The 15,950-nt window shown below is 56.0% G+C and overlaps 4 protein-coding genes across 4 annotated transcripts; 3 read left to right on the top strand and 1 right to left on the bottom strand.

The window, feature by feature from the left end:
* The first annotated feature begins 2,618 nt into the window (after positions 1 to 2,618).
* B0T15DRAFT_252683 (uncharacterized protein) lies at positions 2,619 to 4,959 on the top strand. The gene has a single exon (XM_062863200.1). It carries the CDS (start codon positions 2,738 to 2,740, stop codon positions 4,781 to 4,783), a length of 2,046 nt encoding a protein of 681 aa, XP_062720546.1. The 5' UTR covers positions 2,619 to 2,737; the 3' UTR covers positions 4,784 to 4,959.
* A 2,013-nt stretch (positions 4,960 to 6,972) lies between these two features.
* On the top strand, positions 6,973 to 9,205 carry B0T15DRAFT_558738 (uncharacterized protein; the record flags this gene model as incomplete). The annotated part of the gene is made up of 5 exons (XM_062870483.1): positions 6,973 to 7,014; positions 7,061 to 7,267; positions 7,335 to 7,694; positions 7,756 to 8,099; positions 8,154 to 9,205. The coding sequence occupies 5 exons, from the start codon at positions 6,973 to 6,975 to the stop codon at positions 9,187 to 9,189; spliced, it is 1,989 nt and encodes a 662-aa protein (XP_062720545.1). The 3' UTR covers positions 9,190 to 9,205.
* A 289-nt stretch (positions 9,206 to 9,494) lies between these two features.
* B0T15DRAFT_537517 (uncharacterized protein) lies at positions 9,495 to 11,199 on the top strand. Its single transcript, XM_062869624.1, has 2 exons — positions 9,495 to 10,686; positions 10,762 to 11,199. Exons 1-2 carry the CDS (start codon positions 9,903 to 9,905, stop codon positions 10,797 to 10,799), a joined length of 822 nt encoding a protein of 273 aa, XP_062720544.1. The 5' UTR covers positions 9,495 to 9,902; the 3' UTR covers positions 10,800 to 11,199.
* A 218-nt stretch (positions 11,200 to 11,417) lies between these two features.
* On the bottom strand, positions 11,418 to 13,518 carry B0T15DRAFT_537515 (uncharacterized protein). Its single transcript, XM_062869623.1, has one exon. It carries the CDS (start codon positions 13,377 to 13,379, stop codon positions 11,619 to 11,621), a length of 1,761 nt encoding a protein of 586 aa, XP_062720543.1. The 5' UTR covers positions 13,380 to 13,518; the 3' UTR covers positions 11,418 to 11,618.
* Between the last annotated feature and the right edge of the window lie 2,432 nt (positions 13,519 to 15,950).

Here is a 15,950-nt window from a genome sequence, read left to right as displayed (position 1 = left end):
TCATCCGGCAGGGAGGGTATCGACAAGCCGCAGGAACAGTGTATGAACTGCCAAGAGATCGAGACTTGTGAACTTTCAAACGGTGGGTTTCCCCTGTGCCGCGGTTGGGATAGGACCCTTCCCCACCAGCGGGAAGGGCCAAGAATCCGGGGTAAAGTCATCGGCAGGTGGTTGGTGATTGCGCCTCGGCCCGGTATCAACCGTAATCCGTTCACTGACTCTACCAAGTGTAAGGAAACGGTGGTGTAAGATTAGACATACCAAATGTCCCGTTCCAGAAATTGCTCAGATGACCGATTTCCGTATCTGGGGCAGCTGCAAGCGATGATGGGCAAAGGGGATTGATGATTCATCCAGTAACTAGATAATACCGCTCCCTACATAGCTGCTGGGCGGGCGGGAGCTTCTCCAACCCGCGCCCATCATTGATCGCATTCGGGCCCATTGCCGATGGTGGGTGTTGGAATGCGAGGGAGATAAGCGGTCAGCGGGCGGGAGGGGTTGTTCAAGTGTCGGACGCCGGGCGGGCGCGGAAACCTGTCCTGATATGCTGGCCTCGGTCCAATGAGGAAGACGGGCAATGCTACCACTGCGTATCACGAGGGAACCTGCCGCTGCGTGTGGCTTACAGATCGTTGCCCGATCTCACAGTTGGCGGCCAACAGGCAACGTTAGCGGTTGGCAGTGGAACACCGTAAACTCGTGTGGAAGCCGGCCGGTGGTACATGTACACTGGAGTTTGGATATGGAAAGCTGGCGACATGACCTCGGAGCAAAGCCTGTCTTCTGCTACACCATGGACGTTTTTTTTCCTGGCCACGTCAAGAGCTTCCTGCCGATAGTCAATGGTGTCATCTAGGGGGGAACGTACCTTAGCGGTGAACACGGCATGTGTGGGGTTACAATGACCCCGGCATCAGCTTCCGGAACCCCGCGCCGGTCGGGGTGCGGCGACGCTCCCATCCAATCCCTCGGAAGCGTGACATGTGTCTGCACTGTGTACTTCGTACGAATGCTGAGGCCAGGGAGCGCCACGAGGCTTAAAAATGAACGTAGAAGATGTAGCATTGCGGAGGGGAGAGTTGCGTGATTTTGAGAGCTGAGGCTGAACATGAGAAAAGTGGCCTGCCATGTTAGCGACTGATGTTTAAGCAATATTGGACCGGCGCCGGGCCTAATAATTCCCTGAACCGAAGGTTAGTGGATTGAGGCCTAACCAAGGTGGCTTGTTACGCCGAGAACGCTGCCATGTTGCAATGGCGTGTTCGTGCCCGTGTTGACATGACGAATCCCATTGAGTCGGGATGGCCAAGTATCGCATACCTTACCTGGTGCTGAGAAATTCGCTTAAACGGCCGTCCCTGTTTTCGGGCAAAGCAATGTGATTTACGAACTGAATATCCGTACATACTACACATGCTAAGGTACTCACTCATAAGTGAGCCCCTGATTGCGTCCCCACCAGACCCGGATTCCGGGACCCTGAGATTGTTGTTTCGATTTCGTAAAGACACAACGCTTTTGCACAAAGCCAGGCAAATGTCACTTGATTGGGAGATGTTCAAGATGACAGAAAGAACCGACCCGGGGTGGTTCGTGGGCCCGGCACACACTTTTAATAAAGTGAAGACCCCTAATAGGGTTGAGGTTAAGTGCACTACTGGCCAACGTCTTTGCTCTTGCCAAAACTTTGAGAAACAAAGACCCCTAAAGCAGATGACAAGCCATCAAACTTTCTAGCATACACAACCTTGACAACCCCGCAGTTGAGCAGACTGATCTTCATAGGCCTGTGATCTGGAGGTGTTACGGAGTATGTACTACTAATATCGGGGTCGGGCAACAAAACGTTGTAACACAGTGTGCACGATGATGTCAGGGCGGCAGCAGCACGCCTTGACCGGTGGCCTTGCCGTGAGTTGACAGGTCGTGTTGAAAATGGCGGGTCCGCACTAGCCAAATACGGCAGTCGAGACAGCGACACAGACACTCGGGGTGGAATGTTGCGAATGCGAGCGGAGGTCAGAGCAAAGAGAGCACCAAGCCGAAATGCCCCGGGTACGGATACTGTACAATACATACAATGTACATACTTGTACTTGTACAATCCATAAGCACCTGAGCATGAATGGGCAAGGCAACCCGGGATGAGTCAATGCTATGATGCTGTTGAGGCCCAGCTCGGATTCCGATAGAATTGCTCAGATACATACGAAGAGTCTTGGGCTTTATTACGTGCCTTTGTTTGTCCTTTGCCGGTGCCTTCCCTCGACACGAGACAAATAGATCACGCGGGACTCCAGGTCGGAGTCAGGAACACGACTCCGCACTGTCTGCACACGGTGCAGTACTTCGGCCAGAACCCCACCAACGATGCCCTTGAATCCCGGATGGCGGCGGCGGTCAAAAGTCAAGCATGGCGTTGGCACATGTTGCTGCATGTTGCGGTACTCGCCTCAGCTCTTGTGACCGAACCCTCCGGACACCCCACTCCATGAATCCATGGTTCCCGGAGAGTCGGTGAAGCTACAAAACCGCACAGAAATTCCAAGACGTGGTTGTGCAACCGGCACGTTCCGTTGGCGCCCGATAGACCGAAAGTCTGCGCCGGAAGCAGGTCGAGTGACTACGACAAAAATTCCTTCGGGCGGATTATACCAGCGACCTGCCAACACAATACTCGATCCCATCTTTGCATGGTGTAACCAGGAGACAACACATCAGAGGCTTGCGCGGGATGGCCAGCACCAAGGACCGACCGCGGGCGCGGTTTGCTCCCATACCCATCGAGACGACGTTCGAGCGATACCGCAAGACATTACCGCCAGGCGAGCCAACACCGAGCCCGTCTCCGCGTTCACCGTCCCCGCCGCCGAGAGAGAAGCGCCGGTTTGCGCCCCAGCTAGTCGAATCCTCGGTGCGCCGTTCCAGACGAGCCGGAGACGAGGGGCCCGCGACCAAGCCCACAGATAAGACCGACATCACACCGTACACAAATCACATCTATGCGCCCAAAGCACGGAAGCGGTTCGGCAATGGAGAGACGTTGCCGGCGCAAAAGGGGCATGGGCGCCGGGAGTCGTGTGACGACGAGATTGCCGGCGGTCACTTCGACCTGGTTGCCCGCGATGCGCAGCAAAGGAAGCTCCAAGAGGTGGCCATGAGTGCCTTCCCAAACAGCGGGCAGAGGATAGGCGGCGCCGAGCACTTCTATGTGCGCGAGGGATCTGAGGATGACGGTCCCCGGGGACGGCCATTGACGAGAGGGCCATGGAATCCGCTACAGTCACGGCGGAACTCGTCCGAGGAGGACATCAGCTGGGCCTTCAAAGAGATGCAGGAGCATGCTCAGATGGTCCTCAGGGCGAGGTCTAGGAGCCGCATAGACTCGATCGACCTCGATAACATGAGCATTGACGGCCCGCCGAGCGATGCCATGGGCCTTACGAGCAGACAGAGGTCCTCGATAGCCAGCTCTCCGCTATGGACATCCCGAAGACCGTCTTCGGGCTCCCTGGCCCCGATTGGGGAGTCACACATGCCACTTCTCCGTGCGGAATCACCACTTGCTACCATTGGCGAGTCCACGATGCCGTACATCCCTCCCGAGTCGCCGCCGCTCCGACGTATCGGCGAGGGCCACATGCCTTACATCCCCTCCGCTCCCACCGGCCAAGCTGGCGACATGCCGTATGCGCCGGCCTCGCGAATCCCCGCTGAGACCAGCTTCGGACACCACGCCGCCTTCCTGCCTCCCACCTATGGCCTACAAGAACGCGACATGTCCCTCGAACTTGCGCGCCAGCAACACCGCCTCCGTCTGAAATCGTCCCCGCCCATGCTCGGCACGGACCTCACCTTCCGCATGTGCCCTTCGCCGAAGCAAACCAAGCTCGAGCCAAACCATCTCTGGGACGTAGCGATGGGCACCACCAAGGACGACCACAACCGCGATCCGACCGAGCAGCACGGCCTCTGGCACGGCTACTGCTACGCCAATACCCAGAACGGGGACCTCGTACGCATTGATCGTCCCCAGATGATCATCACCCCGTTACCGTCCAGCAGCCCCAAGGACCACGACCCCTTCGCGCACGCCTTCGGCGGCATGACGCCCTCCCTCACCGATGAGCCCAGCAGCACGCTGGACGGCACCACCCGCGCCGCAAGCCTGGCCTCGCAGCCGGGAGGAGGAGGAGGAGGAGGAGGAGGAGGAGGCGGCGTGATGATGCCGGAGCATCGCACCAAGTCGCACGAGCCCAAGGGCCTGCACATGCTGCACAACCTGCACAACCTGGACGAGAAGCTGCGGCGCGAGAAGGAGGCCGCCGAGCTGGAAGAGAAGATCGCGGCCGAGTTCGACGACCACTTCGTCACGCAGGTGTACAATTACCTGTCGCTGGGCTACCCGGCCACGGCGCGGCAGTACGACGAGGAGCTGAGCAAGATCAGCCGGATCGGCGTGGAGGAGCTGGAGCGCGATGACGAGGCCATCATGGAGGGTCTCTGGGGCCAGGAGGAGCCCGGAGTTGACAGCGAAAACGGAAACGAAACAACCGGGGAGCCGAAGGATGCGGATGCGAGGAATAAGAAGGTGAAAGCTACGGGCCATATCATGCTCGACAGCGAGGCCAAGGACGGCGTGCGGGAGGAGGACCGCTGCTCCCGCTGGAAGGCGCTCAAGCTGTATATCTACGAGTGGGCGCGTCAGCATCCCGACCTCAATGCCATCAGCCCGCTGGCGTGGGGCGTGCAGGAGCGGAAGGGCAGTTGGGGCGTCTGAGCTCCGCTTTTCGTTTTCTTTCCTCTTCCTTTTCCCTCTGCTGGGCGTGGATTGCTTCTGGCGCGGCGGGGCATTGGGGCAAGATACTCGACGTGAACCTGGTCTTAAACATAACATAGCGAGGACTGATTGCTTGGTCCTTTCGACCGCCTTTTATTTTCTTTTCTTTTTTTCTTCTCCAACATCGCGAACACAGGACCTGTCATTGAGCGAGCGAGCTTGCGGTTTGGTTCAACTTTACCTCTTTTTATATTTTTCCGCATATTTCGGCGAGACATGCGTGGGCATTCATCGGACGATATCATGATCCTTTTCCTTTTCGTATTTTCTTTTCATGAATTCGAGACTCACTTATGCGGACATGTCGTCCCGTTTGGGTTTGGCGCATGGCATCAGATGGAAACTCTTTTCAGCTGCGATGGAAGCGATTATTACTTGATTTTTTGACATGGCAGAGGGGGCGAGATAGGGCGAGATAGGGCGGACGATAGGTACAGAAAAGGTGGGGTCAAAAGGAGTTTCCCTTTCAAGAAAGTTAGTTGCTGCAGAGCTTTTGCGAAAGACAGATTTGGGACGACACAGATCTAACGATTCCGGAGCTGGGGCAAGAAAGTGAGGAGTCAAATTCCTGTTTTTGTGGCGATACATATGTGTAAGGTACGTACAGCGAAGATTACCTGGTAGGTAGGTAGTTTTCGGTCTCGGATGGCGTATGGGTTTTCGGTACGGGTCCCTGCGGTTTAACTTGCCTAGTATCATGAACATGCGTGTGGTTCACAAGCGACCTGAATGCAATGGATGAACTCTTGTTACTTAATACCGGACATCCAATGAGGACCCCAAACCAGCCAGATCCGAGGGGAACGGGAACTTGGTATAATCCTTGATCATCCATCGCCTCGACTCGGGAAGAGATATATATTATTGGCTCTGTTCTCACGCCTATTAGCCTCCTGCAGTTCTCGGGGCACTTCGTCACCCGAAAGTCAAGTTCGCACGTAGATGCTCTCTACGTACAAGTTTTCAAACGACTTCAGAACACGATAGCCGAGAGTCCTGGATTACATCTCGTCTGGTGCTATGATCGAGCCACTGCCGCATTATCTTTTAAGCTGGGCTTTTTGGAAGGTTCACCTGCCGCCTCATAACCCTCATCGTCTTTGGGCTGTCGGACTTGTCCTCTCTTACCCGTTCCTTACTTGTCACCGATCCGATTTCCTTCTGGCGCAGAGGGAGAATTCTCATCCCGCCCTCTCCGCATGTCTCATACGCGGAGTTCAAAAACTTCATCAAGCACTTTCAGACGGGAATTGGGGAGGTCGTCTCTCCTCGTTAGGAATTCGGCCAGTTTCGCCTTACGCGGTAAACAAGGTACCTAGGCTGTCAGGCTCCTTCAGCCCAGGGCCACCAACAAGGCCAGACAATTTTGCGCAGACTCTATTAACAAGAACCATACCGGCATATGGGTTAGTTTCTTCAGGCGTTTGGAGCACCAGGTTGTCTTTATCTTTGCTTCAATCTCGTTGATCTTTGTCCGCTATGCAGGTGGTGCTCGCTGAGTTGCTGTGCAGCTTGGAGATTCTTGGCATGCCTTGGATGCACAAAGAGTCGTGGCTGGCATGTGACAGTCGAAGTTGGGCACTGCCTGACATGAGCAGCTAACATACACGTGTAGTGAGTGATCTGACAACTTAGGGAATTGGTTCAAGTAACCATGCATATGGTGATTTTCTTGATTACTTCCCCTAGGTACGCTTTTAGGAACATCGAGTTCACTGCACCCTCCGTCCGTGTAACTCACTGTGCCCGGTGACTGTGGAACCCCATCTGCGCACGGTGTCTTGGCGGCCGTTATCGCTATCGATGGCTCGACTCGGCCTCTCTTTCTGGACACAAGCTCCGTCGCAAACACATGTATCCCACCTCGATCTCGACAATCCGCGGCCTTCCCACATGGAGCCGTCTCCTCTCACTCACCAGCCTCGACCAGAGGTCTTTCAGCCCAAGATAGTGCGCTTGTATGAAGCATTGTTCAAGGTCTGAACTGATTTCCTTCACGTTTACGTCCATCTCCGGGAAAGCCTTGCCAGATTCCGACACCACGCGGCTTGCGCAAGGGGCTCTAGTTACAGAGTTGGTTGCTGACATGTTGGGATTGTTATCAAACAGGTTGGTGCTCCTGCCCCGCAATGCCGTACGGAAGCAGGCGCAACGCCACTGGGCGCAGCGCCGTTCAGGACGAACCGACAGCTAATAGGCGACACGACGGGAGAGTAGGACGAGTCGGAAGAGATTGAGAAATCAGAGGGCTTCTGGAAAGAATTCTTCCTCCTCCGACCTGACCGGTCATCGCTTCGCCGAATCCTCGACGACATAGGGCCAAACGACCTGCTCCAGCTTCACGAACAGACAAGACAACTGTTTGCGCAGACCATCGCCGCGCTGAAGAACCCTTATGGCGTTGCAGACCTTCATGCGCTCGATGTGAGAATATACGCTACTTTGGGCTATGGTTTCGTCTCCGCGGTTTCTGACAAGCATTGTGGGGCAGACTCTGAGCACCTTCATGGTCGCGGTGCTGGCCAAGAAGTACACGAATCCGAGTTCCGACATCATCGAGCTTCTCGCAGGCCTGGACCACGTCGATGCCGTCTTCACTGAGTTTGTTGGCGCACTCGAGTCGCTCATCCGGAATGGGAGAAGCAGTGCGCGCGAGTGCTGCCCGAACGGCGTCGGCCATGTCGGCCAGGAGGAGTCGCGGTCCGTAGGCGGCAACAGGGCAGGGTGTACGTACACGGCAGACCTGCAGCAGCGGGCGGTGGAGGTTGCGCTTGCTGTCACGTCGGGTGCCTATCAGACCAGCCTGCTCACCTACTTCATCCAGAGGGACTTGTTCCCGGCCATAATAAATGTCAGTCTGGAAGGGTTTTGCATGGTTGGTTATTCTGGTCGCCGGAGCTGACAGCCGGTAGTGCATTCAGTCCGAAATCGCGTCGACGGCACCTAGGATAACATCGCCATTCATGCTCCTCGGTCTACTGGCGAACTACAACAAATTCGAGTTCCAAAACCCCTACCAGATGCGGCTCAACGATTTCGTTAACGAGCGCGTCATCCGGGGCATCGTCAGGAGCGTCGGCCAAACGTGCCAGAGGTTACGGAATCAGTACGTGGACGTGCAGGACGACCTCCCAGAGGGGTGGACGCTTGCAGGCACACTGAACAAGATCGGGCTAGGCGCCATTGCCCCGGGGGGAAGGCCCTCGCCAAAGCCTGTCTATGATGCTGAGACAGCAAAGAGGATGTTTGCCGAGCTGTAAGTGGTGACGAGTCCTGGGCGTGAGCTCGCTCGCTGACTGAAATGTTGCAGGCCAGGGCAAGAAGCAGCAGTTCTCCTCGCCACCTACGACTTCACACACGCCAACAAGCTCTTTAGTCTCGAGCTCGTCGCTTGGACCCCGGACAAGGGCGAAGAACAGCCCTTTGCCAGCTTCATCTCCCTCGCCTCCTACCTCCTCCAACACGCCCACCTCTCGCAACGCACCACGCTCTACTGCCACCTCAACCTCATGGTTTTCCGCCTCCTTATCGAGGATCCTATCCTCTGTAAACGGATCTGCAGCGAGGACAGCAAAGTCCCCGTTCGCCTCTGCCGCCAACGGTCTCCTTACCTCCCGCTCGTCCGCGGCGACCGCATCCTCGCGACCGCCGTCCTGGACACCATGGTCGACGCCATCAACCACAACCTCCGCCGCCGCCTCGACGTCGGCCTCTACACGCTCTGCGTCGGCATCCTCCTGCGCATCATCAGCTACATGTCGCGGTCGCGCACGCGCCTGCAGTACCACTGGGCCGAGCTGTTCCGCTCGCTGCTGTCGCTGATCCGCTTCCTCACGACATACGCCGCCGACTTCAAAGCCCTGCCGCACATCGACACTCTGTTGGACCACGTCGTCAACCTGATCGCCTTGGGCCTCTCGGCGGGCGAGACCTTCCTCCCCACGCCGGCCGCGTATGACGATCTGTTCTACAAGGTTGTCGAGACCGGGGAGGTGCTGGTCAAATTCAGAGGGACATACGCCCTAGCCAATCGGCCGAGCAACTCCATTGATACCTTGGTCAATGTTAGCACGCACTACAAGGAAATGCTCGCCGAGGGCGGCGGCGGCGGCGGGAAAGGCGATGGGGGGAATGCGAAAGGGGGAGCAGGAGGTAGGAAGGCCGGGTCTCAGTTGACCAGCTTGCAGGTGGCCGAGGTCATCAAGCAGGGGTATGAGACGCTGAGTATCCAGGCGAAGGAGGGGCTGGACAGTTGGGAGAAGTACAGAGAGGCCGATGAGAGGACACTGCTGAAGAAGATGGCCAGGGCGGCGGTGGCGGATGTCAGGGCCATGGTTGCCGAATAATGTCGTAGAATGGTCGAAGCTTCAACTGGGCTCAGGTTCCCGCGAAGGATGGTCGAGCGGAGTGGTTTGTTTGTGCAAGTAACTCAAACATTAGCGGATTAATGATACCAGCATGGTTCACTTGCTGTAATTGTTGGGCAAAAAGAAAAAAACATACAACACCGAGGATTCCCCAGTGGTCACCCACCTGAGTACTGGTTCGGCCCTTGGTAGCTTGACTATGGGAGAGCGGACGGGATCCCGTATTTTCTACCAGGTATGGTCGTATGTGTTAGTCAAGTCAGAAACAAAGCATTATCTTTCACGGCGATCCGCCTCACGCGCCTCTAACGCGCCGCCTCATTTCCCCGCGGCTCTTCCTCGAGCAACTTACGCTGCTTGATGCGTTGCTCCCAATGCTGCATGTTTATCCCTGGCTTGTTCTTGATATCGCTAGCAGTGTCGGTACGGATTGAGCCTGAGGCTCAGGGTCCACTCACATAGCCGTTGGCCCGAGCGGCGATTCCTAATGCCCACATGCTGATTGGTCAGCCCTTCTTGCGGCGGAATCCGGGATACGCCGAGCCTTGGCATCATGTCATACCGTGGAATTGAGCGGCTTTCGCTGTTTGTCAACGAGGCACGACAAATCTGCAGCAAAAACATCTAAGAACCAACGACAGTGACTTTGTTCCCGACGTTAACTGCCTTGGAATCCACGACACCCCGCCACAATGAATGCGCCCAGCTTCCTTACGAAGAGGACGGTCTCCATCTGCCTCTCGTGTCGCCGAAATCTCCTGCGACAGCGCCAGTTCTCGACGACGCCAGCTTCGCTTGTCGCCGCCTTCCAAGCCTACACGCTGCCGTCTCAACCGCCGCCGGCACCGCGCAATGCCTCCGTGCCCGACACCTCCATCGCGCACCCGGTTCAGGCGCCAACCCTGCCCAGGGTACACGAGACAAGGCCACCGAAGCAGCCATCCGAGCGGGTAGACCCGACAAACCAGCCGTCGCCAGTCTCGATCCCCGAGCAGGAAGCACAGCAGTCCAAGCCAGCCTTCACCGCGACGACCTCTATCTCCAACCCGACAACGAGACCATCTCCATCAACAGAGCCACAACAACAGACCCCTCCGGCGCAGACACCCACCACAGTAGCAGCAGCAGCAGCAGCAGCCAAGCAGGCTCCTTCGCCCTCGGCGCGCCCGCGCTCCAAGCTACGCGCCCGCAAGGCCGCGATCCAGCTCACGCCCGCGGCGGTGGAGCACCTGCGCGCGCTGCTGGACCAGCCGGACCCGAAGCTGATCAAGGTGGGCGTGCGCAACCGCGGCTGCTCCGGGCTGGCCTACCACCTGGAGTATGTTGACAAGCCGGGGGCGTTCGACGAGGCGGTGGAGCAGGACGGCGTCAAGGTGCTGATCGACAGCAAGGCGCTGTTTAGCATCATTGGCAGCGAGATGGATTGGGTTGAGGATAAGCTGAGCCAGCGGTTCGTGTTTCGGAATCCGAATATTAGTGAGTTTCTTTTCCTTTGTATGCTTGATTGGATTTTGAATTGGCGGGATGATATGCTGACATTGGTGGTAACAGAGGAGCAGTGCGGGTGTGGTGAATCGTTTATGGTATGATTGGCTGGGTTGGGGGTGGTTGATTCGGAGTGGTGGGTTATGAGGCGGTTTCAACTGCGGTGCTACAACCCCCGAATCGCTGTCCCACAATTGGGGAGGGTGGTTGAATCAGCTGGTATATGGTACTCGGTGGGCTTAATGAGACGCATCTGGTCTTGCTCTGGGGCATGGCATGGTGCTTGCAGCATTAGAGCGGCGTTGTTATAGGTACTGCTTCCCGAACTGGCAATTAAGCTGGATGACACGGGGCTGGATGACACCTGTTCTTACCAGTAGACTTCTACATTCCTCTTTGGGGGAAACTGAATGATACCTTTTTGTCACCAAGTCACCCACATCTGCAGTTATAGCCAAGTACGAACAGGCACAAATGACCAAAGTATCTCAATTTACTACTCACGAGTGCGTTCTGATAGGATCCCACGGGATGGGTTGAAATAAGTCTCCGCTGCTCATACGGTCTGACTGACGAGGTACACGATATTCTACTGTGCCTGTTCCATGCTGGCTTCTGCCATTTCTGAGACATGGCAAGAGTTCAGATTCAATACTGGATACCCACCGCGGTTACGGTAGTCGAGCGGCACAGGGGAGTCGTGACACCTGACTCATGCATGGAGCGATTCATGATGCGAACATCAACAGTGTTCGGGTTCTATTCCACCACTTCAGGTAGCCAGTCATGTCTCTATGAAAGCCAATACGCCAACCCTGCATGCATCCAGATACCAAACCACCATTTTTTGCCTGTGCCAAATACCTAACCACTTAGTACAGCATGTATGTATCCTACACTTCGACCGCAATGGCCCCCTTTCATCACCTCCCAACATCCTGCGCCTCTTCCATCTCAACATCGGGATCCACCTCCAACCCCAAATCTCTATCCTCCAAAAACCTCCTGCCGAGCAATTGCTCCGGCAGATAGTCCTGCTTGACCCTCCCACCCCGATAATTCGGCGGGTACTTGTACTCTTTCCCATAGCCCATCTCCCTCATCAACCGGGTGGGCGCATTCCTCAGGTGCACGGGCACCGGCAAGGCCGCGACCCCGGGCTCCTGCAGCGCCGAGAGCGCGTTGTTGAGCCCCCTGTAGGCGCGCGTGCTCTTGGGCGCGAGGCAGAGCGCCACGGCGCAGTGGGCGAGCGGGATGCGTGCCTCGGGCATGCCGATCTGCTGCGTGGCCGTGTAGGTGGCCGTGGCGAGCGGCAGCAGCGTGTTGTCGGCCAGCCCGACGTCCTCGGACGCGATCACCACCATGCGCCGTGCGATGAAGAGCGGGTCCTCGCCCGACTGCAGCATGCGCGCGAGGTAGTAGAGCGCCGCGTCCGGGTCGGAGCCGCGCACGGACTTGTGGAAGGCCGAGATCGTGTCGTAGTGCTGGTCGCCTGCGCGGTCGTAGACGAGCGTCTTGGTCAGGGCGGCCTTGATGGCTTCTTTCGTGAGCGGCTCGGAGGAGTCGGATGATGGGCGGTTGGTGAGTGAGAGAGCGAGTTCGAGGAGGTTGAGCGCCGTGCGGGCATCGCCGTCGGCGAAGGCTGCGAGGTAGCGGAGGAGTTCTTCGTCGATTAGTGGGCTGAGTGTAAGGCCTTCATGTTCGACTTCTTGTTGGAGGGCGCGGAGAAGGATGCGCTGGATGTCTTCTTCCGTGAGCGACTGGAGAGTGAATGTCCTGCACCGGCTGAGCAACGCTGATTGGACTCTGAAGCTAGGGTTTTCCGTCGTGGCACCTATGAGCGTGATAGTCCCCGCCTCGACAGGCTTCAGAAATACATCCTGTTGCGACTTGCTGAAGCGGTGGATCTCGTCGCAGAAGATGATGGTCCTCCGCCCCGTCAGAGCCAGCTCGTTGGCCGCCTCGCCGAACAGCTTCTTGCACTCGGCCACTCCCGTGCTCGTAGCGTTCAACTCGATGAATCGGCTCCCCACCCGCCGTGCAATGCACCGTGCGATGGTCGTCTTGCCAGTGCCCGACCCTCCCCAGAGAATCATGCTCGGGAGGCGATTTGACTCTATTAGAGAGCGCAGCACCCCGTTAGGGCCCACGAGGTCTTGACCAAATACATCATCCAGTGTGTCCGGCCGCATGCGCTCGGCGAGGGGTGCATTTCTGGTGGTCTTGGATCGTTTTGCCAGCGGTCGGTCCGGGCTGTCCGCAGCGTCGTTAGGTTGCCGTGCGTCTGCCGGTGCTGGCGCCGCGCCGTCTTTGTTTTCTCCTGTACCGTTCGTGGTGGAAGGTGCGTCTACAGCCGGGCCCTTAAAACCTGGGCCGTCATCGTAGCTCCGCTTGACCCCAGCCTTGGTGCCTCCAACCCCGTTTGTCTGCGGCGGCGCCGAGGTTCTGGCAGGGGCGATTGCCTGTCGCTTCGCCGTGGGCGTCTGGAAGAATGCTGCCGCGGATCGCTTTTTCTGCGTCGAACTTGGTGGTTGGCTCTGGGTGTTGCTCTGCGTGCCGTTCGGCGGGGACGATGTCGCCTGCTCTTTGCTGTCGTCGACGATGAATGTTTGGCAGCCCGAGTCGATATGGCTGTTGATTTCAGAGGCTTTCACGCCCTTGTTGCAAATGGGACAAACGACCATGGCAAACGCTCTAAACACTTGGATGATCAAGAGCTGTCCAAAATAGTGCAAGCGACGCCCAGAGTTTGTTTAGTTGCTGTTCACTGTTGATATGGAAGATGTGGGAGACGCGTTGATGCCCAGAGGACTGCGCTCGTTAATTGATTTCGAGACGCGATTCCTTGCTCCACAGTGGAGTCGCGGCTGAACCCGCTGCCGTGGTTCAAAGAGCAGGGGTCATAACGTGTGGGGCATGCGGGGCCGTATTGACATAGGGAATGTATTACCTAGAATGTATAATCCATACAGACAGTTTCCTTACCAAAGTACATAATAAAGGTGTGGGCGGCTTGTCAATCGCTAGCAGAAGTCAGCTTATTGCTGTGGGCGAATATATCCGGGCGTGTGGTACTACGCTAAGTACCTGGCGTACTAACGTCTCCAAACAGGGATCCCGGTCATGTATGAATCCCGGCCACAAACAGCTATAACCCTAAAATGAGCTCGTAAAGTCAGGGTTATAGGTGTTTGTAGCCGGGCTCCATACACGACCGGTATCTATGAGCCAGACGTTAGTACTCCAAGAGTGAAAACGCAATGTGTTATGATGTGGGAGTCGTGGACCGCCAATATTCCTCAATCCCATTCAATCACGTCCCGTCGAAATATCTCTTATTAACAATGGCGCCACACCAATGGCCCCGAAGCGTGGAACAAAGGAATGCGTTAAAACTAATGACCTCGATCCTTTAAGAATAAACATCGAATTAAATAGATCAAGATATTGCTTAATGAGACATAGCCTGCTCATCGCTCGATGTTGTTGCTTCAGGTTATAGTCGTAACAATCTACCAGGTACTTCTTTCAAACAGTACTCCTTTCCAACAGTCCCCGGTCAGCATCACAGCCATCACCACCATCACCGAGTGACATTCTGTGTGTTGTACCGCGCAAATGCTGCATCTTTTCGATTCGACAGAACAGTCTCCCCATTCCCTTTTTAATAGCGAGTAATTAATCCGAATTAGGATCAGCCCGCCACTCCAGGCAGTTGTTGTTGACTCTGCCTCCCTATATATGTACCATGCAAAGTCAGCAAGACCATCACCACCACATTTCTAACTCCCCCCAAATCGAAATGTCATTTTCTGTCATTGCAATGGATAGGGTATGCGTATGTATGTGTGTGCAACTTGGGGGTACAAAAAAACAGCGAAAAGAAAAGAAGAAGAAAAAGAAAAGCTCACCTGCTTCCCATAATCCCATTCACCCCTCCACAATTACACGATATCAACCGCCACCTCCATATACCGATGATCACACACCACAGCAGTCACATCGCGATTCTTGCCTCCGCCGTCACAGATAATTCTTCTCCCCCTGAGACCGTTAAAATTTATTATTTACAAATTATTTTTCTACGACCTCGACGCCAACCAGACAAAACCCCGTCGCCATTGTTACCACCCTCTCTGCGCCTCCAAGATGGCGCAGCCAACCGAACCGGCCCCGCGACGAGTTCCGCAGATGGACAATGGCCAGAGGGTTCCGTGGCTGGCACCACGAGCGCAGAGTGCCCGGCCGACCTGGGGCCAGCTCGTGAACGACTGCGCGGCCTGTTACGACTGGAGGTGGCTAACATGCAGCCCACAGACGAACAGGTACACGGCCTGTTTCACCCGCAGCACTGGTCGTCGTCTGGTTGCCACGCTCTGTTATAGAGTTGCGGCCCGGACAACCCTTACGTTCTTCACAGCACCATCCCAAGAGTGTCAGGACATGGTCTGATGAGGGAGTACGGGGGACATATTCGCACGACTGTGGTGGGAAGCACCAACCGCCCCAGGGCCAGCAATAGCATGTCTGGCGCACATCGTACATAGAATCAGGACTTAAATATATTCATCTGTTTTCCCAATCCTGTCCTTTTCCATTTCGCGTATTTCTCGAGAATCTACGTAACCGCCCAGAGTTCAACAAAGGACCCGCGCCGCTTAACTCCTTACTAAGTGTCCGCATGACTTCCAATCGTCCCGTCCCTCTCCACACCTCGTCCATCCACTCCCACCATGACACCACTAATCACACCTGGCTGCTCCCGGCCGCCCTCTCCATCTCCTCCATTCCTCCTCAGGCACCACATCCAAGCTCTCCGGACCCGGCCAAACAACCATCAGCTTCGTGTCCTCCTTCAACGGAATAAGATCCTGCAAATCCCCGCCCGCCACCAAGATCTCCCCCTCCTCGTCATCCCCTTTGCTAGCAGGGTGGTGAGGGTTGAGGTGTGCATTGCAGGGGTCAGGGGATCCCGACTCTCCAGACGTACCACGTGCCCACAAGCAAATGTAAACAGACTTGGAGAGCTTAGGCATTTTGGCGCAGTGTCTGCTGCTGTCTGCAACGGTTTTGTATCAGGAAATCTAGCACTTAGGCCTTGAATAAGACTAAATCAACACGACTAAACCTAGAGCATCTTGTTACGGACTTTTAGAATGGAGTGGTTGTTTAGGTATAGTACCTAACTACCTGATATCATTTCTCTGTCCATTTGAAGTACCTGCGCCATGTCAGCCAAGATGTGACGCCCTCCA

The sequence above is a fragment of the Chaetomium strumarium genome (genome assembly GCF_033439665.1).
Source record: "Chaetomium strumarium strain CBS 333.67 chromosome Unknown B0T15scaffold_5, whole genome shotgun sequence".
Lineage (NCBI taxonomy): Eukaryota > Fungi > Ascomycota > Sordariomycetes > Sordariales > Chaetomiaceae > Chaetomium > Chaetomium strumarium.
Note: the sequence above shows the minus strand (reverse complement) of the source record. Positions and strands in the feature narration are given on the sequence as shown.